This window comes from Geotrypetes seraphini, chromosome 2 (genome assembly GCF_902459505.1).
Source record: "Geotrypetes seraphini chromosome 2, aGeoSer1.1, whole genome shotgun sequence".
In the NCBI taxonomy this organism is placed as follows: domain Eukaryota; kingdom Metazoa; phylum Chordata; class Amphibia; order Gymnophiona; family Dermophiidae; genus Geotrypetes; species Geotrypetes seraphini.
The window spans coordinates 257,602,917-257,626,333 of record NC_047085.1 but is presented as its reverse complement, the minus strand read 5'-3'; the positions used below and the strand labels follow the sequence as shown (position 1 = coordinate 257,626,333).

At 45.6% G+C, this 23,417-nt stretch overlaps 1 protein-coding gene across 3 annotated transcripts in view; it reads right to left on the bottom strand.

Moving 5' to 3' along the window:
• Window positions 1-23,417, bottom strand: part of GTPBP1 (GTP binding protein 1) — a 127,224-nt gene that overhangs the window by 65,745 nt on the left and 38,062 nt on the right. For all 3 annotated transcript variants that reach the window (XM_033929457.1, XM_033929459.1, XM_033929458.1), the window contains exon 2: window positions 7,993-8,104. In XM_033929457.1, the coding sequence (XP_033785348.1) occupies window positions 7,993-8,104 (112 nt within the window). The remainder of the gene's footprint in view (window positions 1-7,992; window positions 8,105-23,417) is intronic.

Genomic DNA, 23,417 nt, shown 5'->3' with positions numbered 1-23,417 from the left:
ATCCCTGGAGCTGAGCTGAAGCAGGAGGGAGAACCAGTGTTGACGAGGCCACCGGGGAGCTATGAGGATCATGGTGGCTCCGTCCCTGCGGAGTTTGGATAAAGTCCGCAACATCAGAGGTAGAGGGGGAAAGGCATAGAGGAACCGATCCGTCCAGTCGAGAAGGAATGCATCCGGGGCCAGACGATGAGGAGAGAAGAGTCTGGAGCAGAACTGGGGCAGCTGATGGTTGTGAGGAGCTGCGAATAGGTCCACCTGCGGAGTGCCCCAGCGAGCAAAGATGGAGTGGAGCGTGGGAGGATCCAAAGTCCACTCGTGAGGTTGAAGGATGCGGCTGAGATTGTCGGCCAGGGAGTTCTGTTCGCCCTGGATGTAGACAGCCTTGAGGAAGAGACTGCGGGCCGTGGCCCAGGTCCAAATGCGAAGAGCCTCCTGACAAAGGAGGCGAGATCCGGTGCCGCCCTGTTTGTTGATGTAGTACATGGCAACTTGGTTGTCCGTGCACAGGAGCAGAACCTGAGGGCAAAGAAGGTGCTGGAAGGCCTTGAGAGCATAGAACATGGCTCGTAGTTCCAGGAAATTGATGTGATGAAGACGCTCCTGCGGGGTCCAAAGACCTTGGGTGCGTAGGTCTCCCAGGTGAGCTCCCCATGCATAAGGGGAGGCATCCGTGGTGATGGTCATGGAATGCGGGGGCAGATGAAAAAGAAGGCCCCTGGAAAGATTTGAGGAGTTCAACCACCATTGTAGAGATTGCTGAAGAGACGATGTCACAGAGATGGGATGAGAAAGAAGATTCGAGGTCTGCGACCATTGGTTGGCCAGAGTCCATTGAGGTGTCCTGAGGTGGAGTCGTGCCAGGGGAAGCACATGCACCGTCGAGGCCATGTGGCCCAGGAGGACCATCATCTGTCTGGCAGAAATGGAGTGATGAAGGAGCACCTGACGACACAGGCGGAGCAGGTTCCGCTGACGGTCGGAGGGGAGAAACGCCCTCATTAGTGTGGTGTCGAGAACTGCTCCAATGAACTGAAGGCGCTGCGTGGGAAGCAGATGCGACTTGGGGTAGTTGATCTCGAACCCCAGGAGGTGGAGGAGAGAGATGGTATGATGAGTGGCTTGTAGCACAAGTGGAGACGTAGGTGCTTTCACCAACCAATCGTCCAAGTAGGGAAACACCTGGAGGTTGTGAGACCTGAGGAAGGCCGCCGCCACAATGAGGCATTTGGTGAACACCCTGGGTGATGAAGCGAGGCCAAAAGGTAGCACTTTGTACTGATAATGGCGATGGTGCACCTGGAATCTTAGGTAGCGACGTGAAGCTGGATTGATTGGTATGTGAGTGTAGGCCTCTTTGAGGTCCAGGGAACATAGCCAGTCGTTCTGAGAGAGATGAGGGTAAAGCGTGGCAAGGGAGAGCATTCTGAACTTCTCCTTGACAAGACATTTGTTGAGGTCCCTGAGATCGAGAATGGGACGTAGGTCTCCTGTCTTTTTTGGAACCAGAAAGTAACGGGAGTAGAATCCCCGGCCCCTTTGTTCCAGAGGTACTTCTTCGATGGCATTGAGGAGAAGGAGGGATTGGACCTCCCTCAGGAGGAGGGGGGTTTGAGTTGAAAAAGAAGCAGACTCTACGGGAGGATTGTCTGGTGGAAGAGTCTGGAAGTTGAGAGAGTAGCCGTGGCGGATGATGTTGAGGACCCACTGGTCTGATGTGATGACCTCCCAACGGCTGAGAAAAATGCGGAGCCTGCCTCCGATTGGTTGAGGGAGAGGCAATGAGGGTGGAAGACTGGCTAAGCCCTGGAGAGAGGAGTCAAAAGGGCTGAGAAGGTTTGGCAGGAGGAAGAGGTTTGGCAGGTTGATTAGACTGTGCACGAGCCTGGTTGTGGTGTTGTTGGCGAGCCCGCCTAGGTTGCTGTGAAGGTGGGTTAAGCGGCCTAGCGGAGAACCTGCGCTGGTATGAAGACTGTGGTTTGTAAGGCCGAGCAGGAGGGGCCTTCTTCTTTGGTTTAATGAGAGTATCCCATCTGGTCTCATGGGCGGAGAGTTTTTGTGTGGTGGTATCCAGAGACTCTCCGAACAATTCATCTCCCATACATGGGGCGTTGGCTAGTCGGTCCTGATGGTTGACATCCAGATCAGAGACCCTGAGCCAGGCCAGGCGGCGCATGGCCACAGCGATGGCAGATGCACGAGAGGTGAGCTCAAAGGAGTCATAGATGGAGCGCACCATAAATTTTCTAAGTTGAAGCAGGCTAGAGATGTGCTGCTGGAATAGTGGAACCTTGTGCTCCGGCATGTACTTTTGCATGGCGGAGAGTTGCATTACCAGATGTTTCAGGTAGAATGAAAAGTGGAAAGAGTAATTGTTTGCCCTGTTGGCAAGCATGGCATTCTGGTAGAGCCGCTTGCCAAACTTGTCCATAGTTTTGCCCTCCCTGCCAGGAGGGGTAGAGGCATATACACTGGAGCCTTGAGTCTTTTTTAAAGTGGACTCAACCAGGAGAGATTCATGGGGCAGCTGGGGTTTATCAAATCCCGGGATTGGAATAACCCTGTAAAGGCTATCCAGTTTACGGGGTGCCCCAGGGACAGTTAATGGATTTTCCCAATTTTTATAAAAAGTTTCCCGTAGGATGTCATGCACGGGTAACTTCAGGAACTCCTTAGGAGGTTGATCGAAATCTAATGCCTCCAGGAAAGCTTGTGACTTCTTGGAGTCAGATTCCAGAGGCAAAGATAAGGCCCCCGATAACTCCCTGAGGAATTTTGAAAAAGAAGATTGCTCAGGTTTAGATGTGGTATCGGGGGCCGAGGGCTCTTCGTCCGACGACGATGCATCCTCCTCGGTACCGAGGGGAGATTCCTCCCAGAGGTCCGGGTCTCTGACATCGGTGTGTGCGTGCCGAGAGACTGGAGTGGAAGGCTCGGTATGATGAGCTTTAGACCGAGACTTGCCTGAGCGTACCGAGACGGTACCGGGGGATGAAGACCTGTGTCTGTCTCGGTCCCGGGAAGAACGGTGCCGGTCAGGTTCGCGGGAAGACCGGTGTTCCGCTCGGTCCCGAGGAGGATCGGATGTCGTCAGAGCGACGGCCTCGGCATGGGCATGGATATGCGGTGCCGAGAGAATGGGCATGGAGGGGTCCATAGGTACCGATGGCGTGGATACCGGTTGGACGGTGTGGGGCTCGGGCCGGTCTGGTACCGAAAGCAGCGGTGCCAGGATAGAGGGCAAGAGCTGTTTAAGTTGCTTTTGGAGTTGTTCCTGCAACTTATCCTGGAGGATGGCCGCAATGCGGTCATCCAGGGGTGGCACCGGAACCACTTTTTTCTGCTTTGGTTCCATGGGTGCCGCTCTACGCTCCGGCGATGAGGAGGCCGATGACGAGGCACTCACCGATATCGGAGCGGAGCGCTTTTTAGTTCGGCGTGGAGCCGAAAGAGCCGGTGTCGCCACCGAGGTGGGAGGGCGCTCAAGGGTGGAAGGCTTCTTAGCCGGCTTACCTGGCGCCGGAGGCGCCGATGTAATGTCAGGCGGTGTCGAGGTGGTCGGTGCCGACTTCGATGGTGCCGCAGTTGAAGAAGTCGAGTCCATAGTCGGGCCGGTGCCGAACAGCAGACTTTGCTGGATTTGGCGATTCTTCAAAGTGCGTTTTTTAAGAGTGGCACAGCGGGTGCACGAGTCCGCCCGATGCTCCGGTCCCAAACACTGTAAACACCAATTGTGTGGGTCAGTGAGGGAGATCGGGCGTGCACACCGCTGGCACTTCTTAAAACCGGGCTGCGGGGGCATGAATGGAAACACGGCCTCCGCAAAATCAAACCCCGAGGCCTGGATCGTGACAACAGGCCCCGCCGGGGCAAGGACAAAAAACGAAACAAAAAGAAAATATTTTTTTTTTTTTTTTTTTTTGGAAATGAAAGAAACAAGAACCCGAAGGTAAATAAAACGAAAAAAGAACGCGAGCGGGAAGGCAAAAAGAGGATTTCAATCGGAGTTGAAAAACGCACGTCTTCTTCGCTCCGCGGAAACGAAGAAACTGGGGACCACGCTCTCCTCCGTCGGGCGGGAAGGCACTCGTGCACGCGCGGTGCGGCCAACTAGAACTTTCTAGTAAAAAGGTCCGTACCGTGGGCTCCGTCGGTGACGTCACCCATGCGTAAAGAATATGCTGCCTGCTTGTCCTGGGATAATATATTAACACTTGTCATCCAAGAGTAAAATTCGCACACGTCTGTAATGACACAGAGATATCATTTTTGGATGTGCATATTAAAATTGCAGAGGGTGCATTTAGCACAAAAGTATATACGAAACCCACGGACTGCAATGCAACCCTGCATTTCTCCAGTGCACACCCGAGGTCTCTTAAAACAAGTCTACCTTTCTCGCAGTTCTTGAGAATCAGGAGAATATGTACTTCCGATACTGAATTCAAGAATCAAGCAAATCGCTTGAAGGAAAAGTTTCTACAACGTGGTTATCCTTTGAATGTTATTTCTAGAGCCTATAAAAGAGCGTATTATAACCACCGTGAACTCTTATTACGACCAAAACAAACGGCTGATATCACAACATGTGATAAGCAGATGACGTGTGTGTTAACATACTCGAAGAATAGTTTCCAAATTGCACGTTCACTCAGAAAACACTGGGAGATGTTAAAAATAGCCGGAACATTCAAAGGCTATTCCTTAAGGATTGCTTATCGTCGCACTAGAAACCTGAAAGAAATATTATGCCCCTCACAGCTCCCCCGGAAACAAAAAACAGAGGCCGTGGAATATCTGGGTCATGATAAATGTGGGGAATGTTCTATGTGCGCGATAATGGAATGTACAAATAGATTTCAAAATCCAACAGATAAAAAAGAATATATCCTCAAACACACCTCAAATTGTAAAACACAAGGTGTTGTATATGCTTTGAAATGTCCATGTAACTTAATCTATATTGGTCAAACATCTCGTAGATTTAGTGTCCGTCTCACTGAACACAAAAGCACTATCAAGAACCATAATCTGGGGGCCCCATTAGCGAGGCACTGTATAGCCAAAAATCATGATTTTTCAACACTACGGGCTATTATTGTAGAAGTGCTTAAACCTAATACAAGAGGGGGAGATTTTCGTAGAACCTTAGCTCAGCATGAGCAACGTTGGATCAATCGTCTGAATACCCTATACCCCAATGGGTTAAATAAACACATAGAATGGCAACATTTCTATTAGTTAGTCTGTTGCTAGTGACCTTTCTGATATATAATCCTAATGTGTTTTAAGTTACTACTATAGCAACCTGTTACGTTTTAATGTCAGCTGTTAGTCGGTCTGACGTCATCACGTTGCCTAGCTTGTGAAATAGAGGCTGTCGCCATTTTCTAGTTTTACAGAGATGGCTGTTAGCGTGTTATGAAAAAGTAAGTAAATACTTGTTATATTATGAGATTCTCAAGTGAATTATTCTGTACTAATTTTGAATTTTTTCTGCAGTAGCTTGGTACGTGTTAGAATGGCCCTAAAGCAGTGGACATAAATTCAGTTCTACGAAACGCTGGCCACGTTGGTATCTATTTGATACACAAGCACTGTTAAAAAGCTAAGTACTCTTTTTCATTACTAAAGTGCCTAATAACAGCTTAATACTAGATTCGTGCGTAATCTCTGTCAGTCTAGTCTCTTATGAAAGAGTATGGATACACTACAAACGACAAACTATATTAGAAAAGTTCAACTATATTAGAAAAGTTCAAATAAAAAATTTTCAAAAAAAACCAAATAAAGAAATTCACTATAAATAAGATTACTCTCTTTTAGACTATTTATTAAGTAATTATAGATAGAACACATAAATAAACATAGGAAGGAGACCGATGATTGGAGCTAAGGAGCAGCATAACCACGCTGAATTTCTCGGTCTATGAACACGACTGTGCGTGGGCTCCGTTACTGAGGTCTCTTCCTATATAGATCCTTTGTAATACATTAGTGTTACACACTTTTTATTCACTTATATATGGGAATATAGTGATAACTAATATTTTGTGATAACTAAAACATTAACAGGTTGCCTAGTCGGCACTTAGACCTTTTTGACTTAGACGTAGTCAAACCAGGTCTAAGTGCCGAAAAAGGGGCCGCTAAGCTGATGGCCGCTGGCGCCATCAGTTCAGCTGCCCGGCAACCTACCCACCGCAACCATCGCTGCAGGATGGTCCTTCCTGGCCCTCACGGCTTGGGCTCCCTCCTGGCCCGAACGAGTCGCGGGGAGGGTGGTCGCCGGGGCCAGGAGAGCTTGGGCTCTCTCCTGGCCCGATGTTAATCGCGAGGGGGGTTGATGGATCGCGGCAGGAGAGATGCCTCATCTCCCCTACCGCGATGCCATCACTCCTCTACCCGAACTGCCTCAACCCACGGCAGGAGAGATGCCCTATCTCTCCTGCCGCGGGTCGTGGCAGTTCCGCTAGAGGAGTGATGGCATCACGGTAGGGGAGATGAGACATCTCTCCTGCCGCGATCCATCACCCCCCCCCCCTCGCGATTAACATCGGGCTAGGAGAGAGCCCAAGCCCTCCTGGCCCCGGCGACCCCCCCAGCCGCTACATGAATGGGCCAGGAGGGAGCCCATGTGCCTCAGGCCCCGCCCCCAGGAGGGGCCTAAAGCTCCCGTGCCTATTCTGATTGGCCCAGGCGCCTTAGGCCCCACCTGTGGGCGGGGCTTTGGGACGGCTGGGCCAATCCGGCCCCATTCTGCAGTTGGCTGCCTGTCGGACAGGCGGGTTTGGCTCATGTCTGTCCGGCCAACTTAAAAAAAGGTACAGGGAAGGGGTTGGGGGTGGGGGGGTCGTGGGGTCGGCCGGGGGGTCGCGGGTCGGCTGGGGGGGCGATCGGGGGTTCTGGGGGGGCGATCATTGGGGGGAAGGGGGTTCTGTCGAGGGCAGGAGGGCCTGGGATCCCTCCTGCCCGTTTTGTAGTGGGGGGTGGGGGTAGGGGGTCGCCGAGGCCAGGAAGGTTTCGGCTCCCTCCTGGCCCATTCATATAGCGGCGGAGAGGTCACCGGGGCCAGGAGGGTTTGGGCTCTCTCCTGGCCCATTCATGTAGCGGCAGGGGGGGGGGTCGCCGGGGCCAGGAGGGCTTGGGCTCCCTCCTGGCCCGAACGAGTCGCGGGGGGGGTGGTCGCCGGGGTCAGGAGAGCTTGGGCTCTCTCCTGGCCCGATGTTAATCGGTGGGCAAGAGGGCTTGTGCTCCCTCTTGCCCCGATATCGTCGGGTGTGCCGCGGTTGGCCAGGGCAAGAGTGCTTGAGCTCCCTCTTGCCCCGATGTTGTCGGGGGGGGGGGTCGCGGTTCAACATGGCAGGAGGGCTTGGGCACCCTCCTGCCTGGATAGTTGTGGGGGGGGGAGATTCTGTAACCGGTGTTGTTTTTGACAGACACCGGTTACAGAATCCAGCTTTTAGGCGAAGGATTGGCTTCTCCTTCGCCTAAAAGCCCTTCTGTTGGACGTTTGGGGCTTAGGCGTTTTTTTGTTTCATTATGGCTAAAAAGTGTAGACGTCGTGTAGGTGTACTTGTAGACTTAGTGGAGATTGGGCGTTTAGGCAGAGGAAGGCCATAATCAAAACAAGGACGTTTGTTTTGGTTATGGACACTTTCCCTGCTTAGACCAAAAGGGGACTTAGACGCTTTTTTTGATTATGCCCCTCCACTTGTTTAATATGTTTTTGTCTGAATAATGTGTCGAATTTTTGTATTGTATTCTACTGTGATTGTTCAATAATTTTTTTTGTTTTGCGAACCAAATTAAACTGAAAGGTGTTGCAGTATATAAATAAATTATATTAATAGGCAGTTTACAGCAGAACCACAGACTAGCAGAGGCCAGCTTCGATTGAGCTGGAAGCCCAAAGATCAGGAAAATGGCCAGGCCAAGACGATAAGCTAGGCAGATGTCCTGCTTAATAAAAGTAACAAAAGAGAAAGCACTCACCGGATCCCTGTCCAATGACATGAATGGTCTCACCACGCCCCTCATCCATCCTCTCCCGCAGCTGGCGTAAAAGGCTGTCATACTGCTCTGCACTTGGACTCACCAGCACCAGCTGCAAATGAAAAGCACACTTTGACACACACCATATGATGAAAGGATAATAGTTATAATACAATGCTGTACCACAAAACAATTCATCTGCTAGACAAAACCCCCCACCAGAACATAGCAGGAGCTGTAGAGCAGTGCAACATGTAATCTGCTTTGCCACTAAGGCTTGGAAGCTCATTCACAGGATAGCTCCAGCCAGGTAAGAGCCCAGCTAGGGAAGTATTTGGAACTACGCTAGTTTCTCTCTTGCACACCCAGGCTACAAGTAACATACCCGGCTTGCTCAAAAACCTCTAGTGCAGCTTGATAAAAGGGGCCCTTAGTAAATGTTAGCAAGTAGAAACCATAAAGAAAAAAGCTGAATGCCTGGTCTGGGCAATACAAGTCTGTAGTCTTTTAAAGATCAGAATACTCGAGTAGGGCTATATGGAATAAGAAGAGATTCAACGTACTAGGAGCATCTATTCAAAATGCACGGAATGTAAACATCAATAATTTTAACTGGATATGGAAATTAACTGGTAACTAATAATACTGGGCTAATAAGAGGCGAGACATGTTCATATTTACCTACACCATAAAGAAGTCAAATAGCTGCATTTTGAATAACTAGTAACCATTTTATGTTCAATTGTGATATTCCACAATATACAGTATAATGTTTAAAAAGTATGAATCAATACATGAAAAGAAGTCTGGTCAAAAAGGTTTCTGACAGAACTCAACTGTCTCAAGGCAAGAAAACACGCATATACAACTGCAGAAACCTGAGGGGCAAATGAAATCTGCTAATCTATGATCACTCCCAAATAATACAATGATTGCACTGGAATGAACTGAGTGCAGAACAAGCTACTGTCTTATTAGGATTTAATATTAGGTAATATTTAGTCAACAAATCAGTGAAACATAGTTAAAAGAACACTCTGCAATGGAGATAAATCAACATTTTCCATCCCAGTGTAATAAATAATCAAAATATAACCAGCGTAGATAACAGAAACAGAGACCAAGTTGCTAGTTTAAGAGGGCAAGTAGACTTTAAAAAATTCTAAATAAAAGGGGGTCAAAATGGACCCTTGTGAAACACTACAGTCAAATGGTCTGAGGAAATAACAGGCCTGGATGATACCTGAAAACCTTAATTAGATAAAAATGAGGTAAACCATCTAAAGACTGAACCTTGTATACCTAAACTGGCAAATTGTAAAAGTAAAAGAGAATGGTCAATAAGATCAAAGGTGGTCCTTAAGTCTAAAGACACCAACAGTGCTATTGAGCTTCTGTCTAACCCTGCATGAAGTTCACTCACTAAGGTCAGAATAGATTGTCTCAGAAGCCTGATTGACAAGGATGAATAACCAGGGTCTGACAGGACAGATAAGGGAACTCCTGCTGTATTACAACATAACACAGCTCTATGGAAATGCCACAATTAAGATAAAGAGACCATCCCTACAGTAACCCATTTTTCCAAATACATAATGCCATTTACTCGATCAAGCAGACATAACTTAAACTCTAAGATCAAAGTTTAAATTATCTGCAACCATTGAGCACTTTAGTGAAAGTCACTTTACAAAGCAAGTTTCACAACAGACCACTACAATATCTAAAATAAAATCTGGTTAGCAGGACTATTGTGGTTATGACTAAATGGAAATTAAGCATCTAGCAATACCAATTCTATTCATAAAACAAAGCACAAAAAGTGACTCATTAACAATCTGACTGTAGATGGAAATTGCTAAAACCACAGATTGGATCATGGCATTATGGAAGCTGAGAATGAATGGAATGTTCTGTGCCTACCTCAAAAACTGGCACCAAATGAGAGAACAGGAGCAACAAAAGGGAGTGGCGGAAAGGATTCAAGTCCTTACTAAAACCATAACCTGGTTTGGCCTGCTGGTTCAGGTGGCAAGAGATGATTCTATAATTAGGCAAGGTGAGGCTGTTGCCTCAGGAGACAGCAGCAAAGGCCTCAAGCAGGTCACATTTCAAGTTTATTTACTATACCTCAAATAAAATAGGTATCTAAGACATATACAATTGAAACAATACATGGAAAAAAGGGTGTGGGGTGGGGAGAAACATAGGGATGTCTAATTTATTACACTAATGCAATTATATAACATGTAAAGAACAGTAGAACATGATTGATTAATTTAATTAGGAGGGGGATGCAGTCAAAACTCTGCTTAACAAGAGACTCCATCTTACAATTCTGGGAGTCTCTCAAGACTAAACTGCCTTTAACTGGCACCGTATGCCTATGCGCAATAGCCGAAACTACCAAATCAACCACAGGAGAGGAGACTTAAATATATACCTATTTCCATCAGGAATGGGATAGAGCCTGGTCATGAACCGTGCCAAGCGGAAAGGCGCGTCCGGAGTCTTCCACTGTGTGTGCATCACATCCCAGATATCCTGATGCATAGGAAAGGAACGGGAGGCCGACCAGATCCCTCAAAGCTGGGGGTCCATAACAAGAGGGGGGATCCTTCGCTTCCTCTTCAAAGTACAAAACTGAGGAAACCTGAAGAATTAGCTCCTGCAGCAATACCCGATGAGAAATGAGCATGACCAACGCATCCTCACTAACCAGCATTTCAGAAAAACAATCTCCCCCCCCCCCCCCAAAGAGGATCTTCGGGATCAACCAACAGTCCTCATCAGACGAAACCACGTCCACAAATAAAAAATCTTCGTCCCAAGAAACCCATGGATGCTTGGACGAAGATGAGGGGGACTTGGCAGGAGCAGATGCCGAGGAGGGATGAACAGGGATAGAAGTCGAAGGCAAAAGCCCCCCTGACTTCCCACCTCCCTACAGCTCAATGTCTTCTCCAGCACCACCAGCGTTGATTTTTCTTCTATCTGCTTTTGTGAGTGTCCATGTCTCACAGCCATATGGAACGGTTGGGAACATAATGGCAGTGATCAGTCTTTGATGGTGACTGAGACGTGCTTGCACTTCCATATTTGGTCCTTGCTCACCATGGCTGCACACCCCAGTGAATTGACACTTGATCTCTGCTGTCAAACCGCCACTGTGATCAGTGAGGGACCCAAGGAAAACGAAGCTGTCAACCACTTCTATTTCTTCATTGTTTATCTTTATGTGGACTTTCTTGTTGATGGTAGTCATAATTTTGGTCTTCTTGATGTTCAGGTAAAGTCCCATCTTCTCACTTTCTTCTTTCAGCTTTAGGATCAACTTCTTGAGGTCCTTCTCACTCTCTGCCAGCAGGATAGTATCATCTGCGTATCTCAGATTGCTGATGGTTCTTCCGCCTATTTTCACCCCCAACATTCAAATAATCTAAGTCCAGCTTCCTCATGATTACTTCTGCATAGAGGTTGAAAAGAAAAGTTAGAGAGGATGCATCCTTGCCTTGTACCCTTTTAGATCTTGAACCATTCTGTATCTCCATACCTGGTTCACACAGTAGCTTCTTGATCATAGTAAAGCAATCTGATTAACCTGATCAGGTGCGCTGGAACTCCTACCTCACTCAGTGCTTCCCAAAGCTTGTCATGCTCAACACAGTCAAAAGCCTTGGTATAATCAATGAAGCACAGGCAGAGCTTCTTCTGGTACTCCCTAACCTTTTCTATGATCCACCTCAAGTTTGCAATGTGATCACAGGTCCCTCTGCCCTTATAGAATCCAGCTTGGGCATCAGGGAAGTTCTCGATCAAGGATGTTGCCCAAGCGTCTCTAGGTGATTTGGCATGGGGGATCAGGGTGATTGTTCTATAGTTGGCAAAGTCCCTGGCATCGCCTTTCTTCAGCAGTGAGATAAAAACTGATCTTTTCCATTCCTTTGGCCATGTGCATGTCCTACAGATCTTCTGGCATAGTGCTGTCAGTGTGGCTCTTGGAACTGGTTTGAGCAGCTCTGCAGGGTGCCAGGTGCTTTGTTGTTTGGCAGCTGCCTCAGGGCTCAATCCACTTCACTTTCCAACAGATCTGGTTCTGCTTCCCCTTGACCCCCAAGCTCTTCCGGGTAGTCAGTGCTGGTGTTAATGTATAATTCTTCTGTATATTCTTTCCATCTCTGCTTGATGTCCAGCTGGTCACTAATTTCATTCCCATCACAATCCTTGATGGTCGATTGGCATGCTGAGAAAGGCTTTTTCACTTGTTTCACCATGGCGAATAATTCCTTGGTGTGGCCCTTCTTATAGGCTTCTTTGAGGTTCATACATCGAGCATTCAGGAAGTTGTTCTTGTCTTTCCTGGCTGCTCTTTGGAAGTCAGCATTGAGTTGCTTCACCTCATTCAACCTGCCCTTAGCCTTGCCTCTCTCCTCTTACTAGTGATTTAGATGATGGTTGCAGTTAACCAGTTCATACTGCATACTGGCTTCTTGTATGGCACGTTTTTGAGCAGTTTCAGTGATGATTCCTTTAATCTCTGCTCACAATTTGTCTGGGTCCCCCTCCTTCCTGCCTGAGCAGGTTGAATCTGTTACTCACTTCAATTGCATACTGTACACGGATCTCACTGACAATGAACTTCCTCTGTCATGTCTGGATGCTTGATCTTGCATAGTCTGAACCTGACTTTGGCTACAGAATTGGTGATCAGATCCACAGTCTGCACCTTGTAGTGTTTTTGCAGAGAAAATTGATCCTTTCCATTTTTGCTGGCAGATGATGTCAATTTGGATGCGATGCGATGCTGCCCATTTGGGGATGTCCAGGTGTAGAGGCGCCATTTCGGCTGGTGAAAGTGTTGGTGATTCTAAGCTTGTTCTCTTGGCACATACTGTAATTGATTGAAAAGCACTGATCTGCCATGTCCTGCTTGGATTGCAGAGGACTGGTGCATGGATCGTTATAGATCCACAAGCAGATCAGATCCACAAGCAAATCTAAATTAGTGCCAATTAGGGCTCCTTTTACTAAGCAGCGCGCTAAATTTCAGTGCGTGCTAGACGCTAACACCTCTATTGAGTTGGCATTACTTTCTCTGCATAGCGCGGGGGTTAGCATGTGCTAATCTGCAGCGCGCACTAAAACCGTTAGCGCAGCTTTGTAAAGAGTCCTTAATGTCAATAATTGATCACATCCAACTGATTAACAGTTCATTAACTAACTTGTTTGCACACAGATCTCAGGATCATAGCAAATTTGGACACTATTTATAGAAGCCAGGGGCTAGTGACTGAACCATGCAGTTTGCTACTAGTTGTTACCTGTACTGCCTCCTCACAGTAGAGATCCATGGCAATCGTTATTGTCTCCATATAATGATGCTCTATGGTTTAAATGTTAAAATACACGCTTTGAAATTTATTGTCAGCAATATACAGCATAGTGGTTAGATATATTCTCCCAGACAGCCTCCATTATTTAATGTCAGGCTGCCAGAGCTTATGCAAGTCCAGCCAATATTCAGCTGGGAACACATAAGTACACCCCCCCCCCAGGATCCCTCTCCCTCCCTCCCAATGCCCCCACACTCTCCCTCCCAGGCCTACTTAAATACTTGGAGGGCCAGTGAGGAGGGTTTTTGGGGGTTTGGAATAAAAATTTAAAAAAAACCACTTGAATATCAGGCAGGGCCCACATAAGCGAGTGAATTTAGGGCAGCTTTTGAGTTGCTCTAAATTCACTTGCTTATCTTAAGCGAGTCCCAACTGAATAGCGCTGGTGCCAGCATAGGCTCCGGTTCCTCCCCAGCACTGCCCCTTGTCCGGCCCACTTTTTTAGGCTTGTCAGAGCCATATTCAGTAGCACTGCCCAGTTTAGTGCCACCACTAGGTTTAAGCGGGCCAGAGACTCTCTGGCCCACCTAAATAACTTTGAAGCTTGGCCCAATTATGTTCCATTGAATTATTCCTCTCAAAACGGAATGTTTGGAACTGCTCCATTAAAACCCCTACTCTCCCTAGGTCAATCATATACAAACACTATGGCAGTGGTTCCCAAACCTGTCCTGGGGGACCCCCAGCCAGTCAGGTTTTCAAGATATCCCTAATGAATATGCATGGGAGAGATTTGCATACCTGTCACTTCCATTATATACAAATCTCTCTCATGCATATTCATTAGGGATATCTTGAAAACCTGACTGGCTAGGGGTCCCCCAGGACAGGTTTGGGAACCACTGCACTATGGGCATGTATGTGTACATCCACCCCAATTTGGAAAGAATTCCTTAAATCTTACTCTTACATGTTTTTCCCCCTGTGCTGCCTATTTTTCTTGACAACATAACTAAAGCTCTTTCACCCTGGCTGGGTATTACCTATAGCCTGCAGTCTTCATGTCTTGCCATAAATTTTCTTTTGTATTCAGGTCTAGGCTTTGGTAGAGACACTTAACGATAATCATTTTCTTCTTGCTGGGCCACACCATTGTTACTTTAGCTTTGTGTTAAGGAGCATCATCCTACTGAAACTAAACTAAACCTTAAGTTTGTATACCGCATTATCTCCATAAAGATAGAGCTCTACACAGTTTACAGGTAATTCAATAAATGAGGGAAGGATATAATAAGAAATTTGAGGTTAAGAAAAGGATAGCTAACTTTACATTTTAAATAGATAGCTTTACGTTTTGGAGAAAAGCCAGGTTTTCAGATGCTTTCGGAATAATTGGAATGAGCCTAGGTTCCGCAGCGAGGCAGGGAGGTTAATCAATCTCCCCACTCCCAGGTTCTACAGCCAACTGGACAGGTTTTTTTCCAGTAATAAGACAAGGGAGACTTGTGAAAAATCATAGGAAAAGATGAGCACAGCAAAGTACAGGCAAATCCTGAAAGTAGTGGTAGAAGTGCAAATAAAGAGCCCCCCAGAAAAGGGAGAAATTTACTTCACAAGATACAGGAATGGCGGCTCAGTGGGTCTTTCTCATCCTTAGCCCCCTTATACTGCTGGAACTTGCTTGATGGATTTTATCCCAGGAGATATATGAAATATGTCAAGCAACTCTGCATTGGGTTGGAAAGAGTAAGATATTCACCGTCCCACTGTGCAAAAGGTTCCACTTTGGGCTGATAAGACACAGAACTTTCCCCTAAACTGATGCAGAGTTCCTTTGCAAACAACTATGGAGCGCATCATATGAATTTTCTTTAGTAGTGGCTTCTTTTTTGCCACCCTCTCCTACAGGCCAAGTTGTGTCAGTCTTGAAATTGTTGAACGGCCAACATTTTCTCCAGTCTCAGCCAGAATGCTGCAGATAACAAAGCAGTTTCTCAACCCAGTCCTCAGCACACACCAAGCCAGTCAGTTTTTCAGGATCCCCATAATGAATATATATGAGAAAAAAAATGTATAAATTTAGACAGTACATACCCATAATGAAGATGCAAGATAAATTTGTATTTTGAAAACCTGGCAGGTTGATATGTCCCAAGGACTGACTTGAGAACCTGTAAAATGCTATCCAAACACACTGAAATTTTCTTATACTGTAACCTTTCTCCAATGTGCATTTTAGCAGTTTTATACTTTCAGACCTTTGCTTCAAAAGACACTTCAAACAGGCCACCTATTGCAACTTGACATAGGTGAGCTAATTTATTATGAGGGCTTAAGGCAATTTTTTGGAAATACAGCCAGTTTGGGGGGGTTTTATACCAAAGGATGTGAAGACTTGATATGAAATGGAAAATGTGGAATAACGTGTATGTTTCATGGTTCCATATCATTCTCTTCTTGGTTGGGCTGAGAACTTTTCAGCAGCCCCTTGTTTATTTCTCACCCGTCCTTATTCAGGGCGAGTTACATATTTACATACAAAATAAAACATTTACATTTGTTGTATAAAACACTTCAAGGACACACTATAACAAATGACATACTTACATATCAAATCAAATTACATATAACATACATGTCGCATCAGCGATGAATATAATTTAAGGCCCAAACTGACCAAACCCACACATACATCAAAATATAAAACTCCATAAGTCATACAAGATGCCTCAATAAGAGACATCATTAAACCAAATAAAACAAACCAGACCATCGAATGCCTCCGTGACCAGCACTCAAGAGTCATCACTTCTTCTCCCTCAGACCCTATATTTCATGTTACAGAACAGATGTCTTTTCAACAGTTTCCTAAAGTTTTGTACATTTTGCTGCTGGCGAATGTATCCTGGAAGGTTGTTCCACTCCCAGGGGCCAAAGACTTGCAAAGCACTGTATCACCATCATGTGAAATGTAAACCCATCTCTGTACAGTCTTTGGTTTAATTGATATGGGTTTGCTAATCAAGCTGATGAAAGAAAGCGCAGCTTGAGCTACTGGACTCCTGTCACTCGAAAAACCTCACCTGGAAGATCTACCTTTTCATGGGTTGTAAGGCTGTGATGTACTGATAATATATTAATTGGATTTATATATGTAAATATTGTAATCCGCTTAGGTTGTAAGTGGAATAGAAATTTTTTTAAATAAATAAATAAGTCAGTGAACTACAACAGGCCTTCGTACTTAATCCACTCTACATCAAGTTTTTCAATGAGTTGGTTCTGCATGTGCCTTATATTCCTGTCTAATGTGTTGTCATTACTAAATGCACATATTGCCACTTATTCTAAAACAGGTTGTCTAAAGTTAGCCACCAACTACATGCACAAATTAGAGTATTAGCATTCTCGCACATTACCATTAGTTATACCAGAGGTACAAACTAAAGGTCTGCATGGGAACGGGGATCGCAGGAATCCCGCGGGTCCTGTGGGGGTCCCGCAGGAATCCCCCCCTAACCCATGAGTCTCTTACGGGGACCTCCCTCTGGCCCATAGGACTCCCACAGGGACCCCCCCCCCCTCTAGCCAACAGGACTCCCACGGGGATGGAAGGCTTTGGAAACAGAGTTTGCCATATAATATAATGGACATGTCAGCCTTAGTAAAAGAGGGGGTTTATAAGTTAATTACCTGAACAGAAAACAAAAAAAGGGTTCCACCAAAGAGATTCCACAAGGAAAACAAACACAAAAGAAACTGTGGAATTGATAATCCTGTCAGAAGTAATTGCTGCTTTTTATGGGGACGGGCGGGGATGGAGGTAATTCCTTGCGGGGATGGGTGGGGACGGAGAGAATCCTGATGGAGACGAGTGGGGACGGAGAGGATCCTGGTGGGGACGGGCGAGGATGGGTGGGATTTCTGTCCCTGTGCAACTCTCTAGTACAAACCATACACTCAACGGTATTCTAACATAAGCATCCAATCCACAAAGCATAAATGCACAGAGGGCAGTCCCACATTTACACATAGGATAAGTTATGTGTTAAGATAACACCCACCCACATATTTACACCTACTCAGTAGCATAGTGAGGGTGAGCAGCACTCCTTTCCATTTCCCTGTACCTTTTTAACTTCTCTGGCGTGAGCAGCATGCCCATGTTGGTGTCAGCTCGCCCTCTGACGTCACTTCCTAGGCACGGGGTCTCAGAAGTGACATCAAAGAGAGCACTGATGCCAACCTCACGCCAGGGAAGTAAAAAAAGGGATGGGGGAAGGCAAGGGGTGTGCGGCAACGAGAGGAGCAGGGAAAGGAGAGGAGGAAGGGTGCTGCGCCCTTAGGAAAATGGCGCCCAGGGTGGACCATCCCCCTTACTACCCCACTGCACCTACTAACATGCCTTAAGTGTTGGTACATAACACCTGTTGGTCTATAAATGCCAACCTATACTAGTCTTCTGAAGTGGAATCTAGGCACCCATCTGCCAGAATTAGGGAATAGTGTACTGCACAAGTTTTGGCACTGTAGTTCTCCTGCCCCACTACTCAAGGGTGTAGGCTGAGTCTCAAACACCACCCACCAATACTGTAGGCTATCTCCTGCATTGCCTACTGACACTGCAGCCCAAGTCTCCTGCTCTGGGCTTACCGAGGGTTAGGCTTAATACCAGCAAGCACCCTTCAAGGTTCATCAATGGACTCCTTGTTTCCAAGTACTCCATTTCTATACCTACTAATAATGTAGACCAAATCTCCTACTCTGAGCTTAGCAAGGATTAGGCTTAACACCAGCATTCTTTCTCTTGAGGCTTACCCATAGAATCTCTGTTTCCAGCTACTCCACTTCTATGCCCTCTTGCCCCAAAGGTCCTATCAACAGGTTCCCCTTTCTCTCAGAGTGATAACATTCCAGGTCAGTCTGACCATGCATCAGACCCCTGGAATAAGGAAAGGGATGGGTAACACCCCATCCCCCCCTGGTCAAATTCAAATATTTATGAGTCTCTTTTCCCCTTTGAAAAGCTCTTGTTTTTAATTATCTGTTCCAATTTATATGCAAATGACTATGCAAATCAGTTGAGTGAGTTCATAACAAAAGGTAACACTGTAAAAAGTTCAGGATAGCCTATTCCTGTCTTCACCCACCTAGCCTCTTTGGATAGATTAGTACCTCCCTTTCAGGAATTAGATTGACCCGGCTATTCCCTGTTCACTCCCAGGCAACTATTGGCAACCCTTGGGAGAGTATCCCTCTCTCAAGGAAGTTCTCTCACATGATGGGACATACACCCCACAGGTACCCTTTATAGAACTGCATCCTAACTAGCTAGCAAATCATCTGTTTCTATTATGCCAAAAAGCAGTTTGTCTCTAGGACAGTGTAAAGCTCACAATCAGAGCTATCACAGTGCTGGTAGCCACCCAAGATCAGCCTCCATAGAAGAGATTTGCAAGGCTGCCAGATGGACTTTGGCCTATATATTCACATTACATTGTACAGCTTCAAATTCTTAACACAGTATGGCACCAGCACAATCTGCAGCATTATAAATTGCATGGTACCATGCTCTTTGTTCTGGGTTTTAAAAAGACTTAATTTGTACAAATTTGTTTCAAATTAGTTCAAAAGTTCTCAGCCCTGGAGATACTCAGTCATTAGGATTTTCGGATATTTGTAACAAATATTTATGAGATTTGCATAGCCATTCTGCATATTCTGAAATCCTGACATGGAGCATCAAAAAGATTGGACCAAGAACTGCAGAATTAGATTTTTCTAAGTTCATTATTAGCAGAGTAGGGCATGTCTTCCAATTGATTCATCCTCTAGGTTTATTGGCCATAGGTCTAGCAAAAACAAGACAACTCAAGTTTCCCAAAAAAATGAACAAATCCAAACAAACGAGACTGTGGAAATACAATGTTCTCGGACCTTGAAGATAATTTATTCAAGATTTTCAAGACACACGTGGATTGAGTTTTACTACTGTTATATTGCTGTGATTGCTTTTATTAAGAAAATCTTGAATAAATTATCTCCAAGGTCCGAGAACTTTGTATTTCCAGTCTCGTTTGTTTGGATTTGACCATAGTTCTTCCATGATTTTTACTAGTGTTCCTGTGCTGGAGTGTATGCCATGACTTATTAAAAAGAAAAAAACATTAAGCCTACAGCCTTCGCTGGCTGTAGGGTGAATGGTTTTTGGGGAGAGGGGTTTGTTTTGTTTTTATTCATAGAAACATGATGGCAGATAAAAGGGAAATGGCCCATCCACAGTAACCATTATCTCTTTCTCTATTGTCTAAGAGATCCCACGTGCCTATCCCACGCTTTCTTGAATTCAGACAGTCTTTGTCTCCACCCCATCTTGCAGGAGTTTGTTCCATGCATCTACCACCCTTTCATGGGCATTTTTTTTTCTAGTGAAGACAAGTATCAACTTTCTTTCAAAAAATATTCCATGTAAATTTTCCAATTTACAAGTTTATGCACTTGGGCTACAATAAGCATTCTAAAAACTAAGGGCTCTTTTACTAAGTAGTACAAGAGCATTTCACCATGGGCCGGTGATGTAAATGCTCCAAAGCTCATTGAATTCCTATGAGCATCAGAGCATTTACCTCACAAGCCCAAGGTAAAATGGTCTTATGCTGCTTAGTATAAACCAGAGTAAGCTACTGCGATAGTTTTTTTATTGAAATACTGTACATTTTTAACAAGATTTTTGAAAAATATATGAATCTGGGTTTAAAAATAGATAAAATTCAACCAAAAAAAGAGATTAAATAAAAATCTTAGTAGTATAAAGCCTCAGCACTATGACAGTGGTAGATAAGATTTTTCCCATTTGATTTATACTTCGAGCAGTATGGCCAGCAGAAAAGCTTCTGGTCCATGGATTCTGCCCCTCTATGCATGTCCACATTGCAAGGAACTAAGGAGCTGTCTCTTTTTTTCCTTAAAATAAAAAAAAAATATTTTTAGTATTTATATACCACTTATAGCCTAAGGGGCTCATAATAAAAAAAAAAGTACAAAAGTGGCCTAAATCGGTACTTGGACGATCAAAAAGACAGATCGTCCAAGTACCAATAATCAAAGCAGGTTTTACATATCAATTTCCCCTGCCTCTGAACGCCTAGAGTAAAAAGAGACATTTTGGGAGGAGGGGAAAGGGCGAGAGGTGGGCCGACCTAGACTTAGTCGTACTGCAAGTATAACCAAAAGTTTAACGAGGTTGCCCAGTCGGAACTTATACATTTTGACTTAGAACCCCGAAACCCCCCACTCCCCCCCACAAATACCAGCAGGAGGGATCCTAGGCCCTCCTGTCGAGGCACACCCTCAGAACGCCCCACCCTCCATGACACCGGAAGAAGGGAGCCCAGGTCCTCCTGCCGAAGAGTGCCTCCCCCCTTGAAAAACCCTACTACCACAGACCCCCCACATACACTGACCTTAATGTTGGCCAGACGGACGGGTCCCTGGAATGGCAGGGATGCACCAGACAGGGGTTTAGGGCCTAATTCCGGTTGGCCCAGTTGCCTAAGGCCCATCCTATGGGCGGGCCTTAGGCACCTGGGCCAATCAGGCCTTAGGCCCCTCCCCAGTGCATCCCACAATGCACCGGGAAGGGGGAGGCCCGCCATTCCGAAGATAGCGAGCCTGCCAGACAGCTAGGGACCCGGCCAGCCAACATTAAAGTCAGTGTAGGGGGAGGGGTCCGAGGTGGTGGTGGGGTTGTCCAGGTGGGGTTGTCTTTGGCAGGAGGGCCTGGGCTCCCTGCTGTCGGTGTTGTCGGGGTGGGGGAGGGGTGTTCCATGGGTACACCTCGGCAGGAGAGATTGGGCATCTCTCTTGCCATGTTCATTGCAGGGGGGGATTCTGTAACCGGTGTTGTTCTTGACAGATGCCGGTTACAGAATCCAGCTTTTAGGCAAAGGACTGGCCCCTCCTTTGCCTAAAAGGTCTTGTTTTGGGCGTTTGGGACTTGGCGATTTTTTGGTTGGGAATGTGTTTTAATGTTAGACGTTGTGGTGGTCTGGGCTATAAAACTGCTGAACGTAGAGGTAGGCCATTCTTTTTTTTAAAAACTCATTTTGGACGGTTTTTTTGAGAATGGACATTTCCCTGCTGCTACTTTCAGCGTTTAGGGACTTAAGACTTTTTTTTTTTTTTTTAATTATTATGCCCCTCTAAGTAGTTTACATTCAGGTACTCTACCTAATGTACCTGGGGCACTGGAGGATTAAGTGACTCGCCCAGGGGATTTGAACCCACAACATTGTTTATATGCAGTGTAGATTAGCTTACAAGATTCCCTGTTTAATCCAATACTCAACCCTCTCCCCTCTACATCATACCACCAAGCTACAAAGCTTGCAAAGAAATTCTAAATAGTCTCCACCTTAGGTAAACTTAGAAGAAAGTGAAAGATGCAGCCACACAAACTACTTTCTCATGGTAACAGCATTTAACTTTAAATGGCAGCCTGCTGTGTTAGTTTCATGTTTCCTCATTAGAAAGTTTGTTTGCATTATGGTCACTATTACCAAGTAACTCCATCAAAGCCCTTTCACTAGATTTTGTATTTCACTAAATGGGGAGGGGAGAATAAAGGGCAGCATCTCCTCTCATTAGTTCCTGGACCAACCGCTCCAAGCAGCATTCATTTATGGCATCCAGAAATTCCCACTTCCTGTTCCTGCCCATAGTTCATATTAAGATAAATGGAAGCCCATTATATTAGGCTACTAAAGGCAATCTAATCTACTGCCAACATTTTATAGTTTTCCATTCTTCTGGTCTGAAGAACGATAGTAGCACACCTTTGCTATATGCTTGACACACTTCCTTTCTACCCAGAGATTGCAGTCTCTTTCCTAAAGTGTACTTGGGTTACTCTATAGTGCACGCTTCATACTAGAGAATGACACGGGGACAAATTTTTCCCCATCCCATCCCCACGAGTTTTGTCACTGTTCCTGTCCCATTCCTGTAAGGTCTGTCTTAACCGCACAAGCCTTGAACACTCATAATTTTAAAATGTTTGAGGCTTGTGCAGATGAGGACAGAGCTTGCAGGAATGGGGCAGGGACAGGAAAAGAACTTGACAGGACAGGAAAATGAGTTGGCGTGGGGACGGGGGAAAAATTTGTCCCCATGTCATTCTCTACTTCATACGTCAGAAGATTTGTGATTGCTTGGAGCACAGATAGTACTGATATCACAGCTTATTTTGTCCATTATCATAACCCTTATAGCCATTGAAACAAGAAACTTGAAATCCTGGCAGTTTAAAAATGTATCTCATCGAATCTGGCTGTCCAAGGACAATGGAGCTATCTAATAAAATATGGGAAGAGGGAGAAAAAGCCACAAACATTAATGCCTGAAACCCTTGAGAGCTATAACATCATGGAGTCCCTATCCCTTTAGACATGTAAAAATTCTAGAGGAAAGCCATGTGTGGTAGTGTAGCTATAGGGCACAAACATTTATTGTACAGGATAGTCAAAATTATAAGGGTACAGCAGGAAATGAAATAAGATCAGGATGCATGAGCATAGACAGCATTTGAAGAGTAGAGCTAAGGCTAGTTGGTATTTTAAAATTTGAAAAGGTATCCACCACAAGCCTCTCTAATTATAGGGCGTAGTTGATTCAACTCATTTTGTCTTATAGTTGAGAGAGAGGCACACACTTTACTGTGCCTACCCTCAATTACACAGGCAACCTTTCTCCTCCAGCAGACCCTTTATTCCAGGTTGCTATCCTTCTAGGCCTTAGCACTGACCAACACAGCTAGCTCATATTTGTTGTCAGCATGTGTAGTGTGCAAAAGGAACAAAATAGTATTTTTACACAGGTCATTTCCCAGCATTTATATAATTCATTTTCTTTATAAGGTATAAAAAAAACCCACACACACACATCTGTGGCTATGCCTCTCCTTTAGCACCAGATGTTATCTCCTACTGCTATCTAGGAATAGGTCCTTGACTCCTTGCCAATGAGTCTTTCCAACTGAATCTCTGCTCTTATGTAGTGCATGTAATCACCCCTAAAATCTTAAAGAAGCTGAAT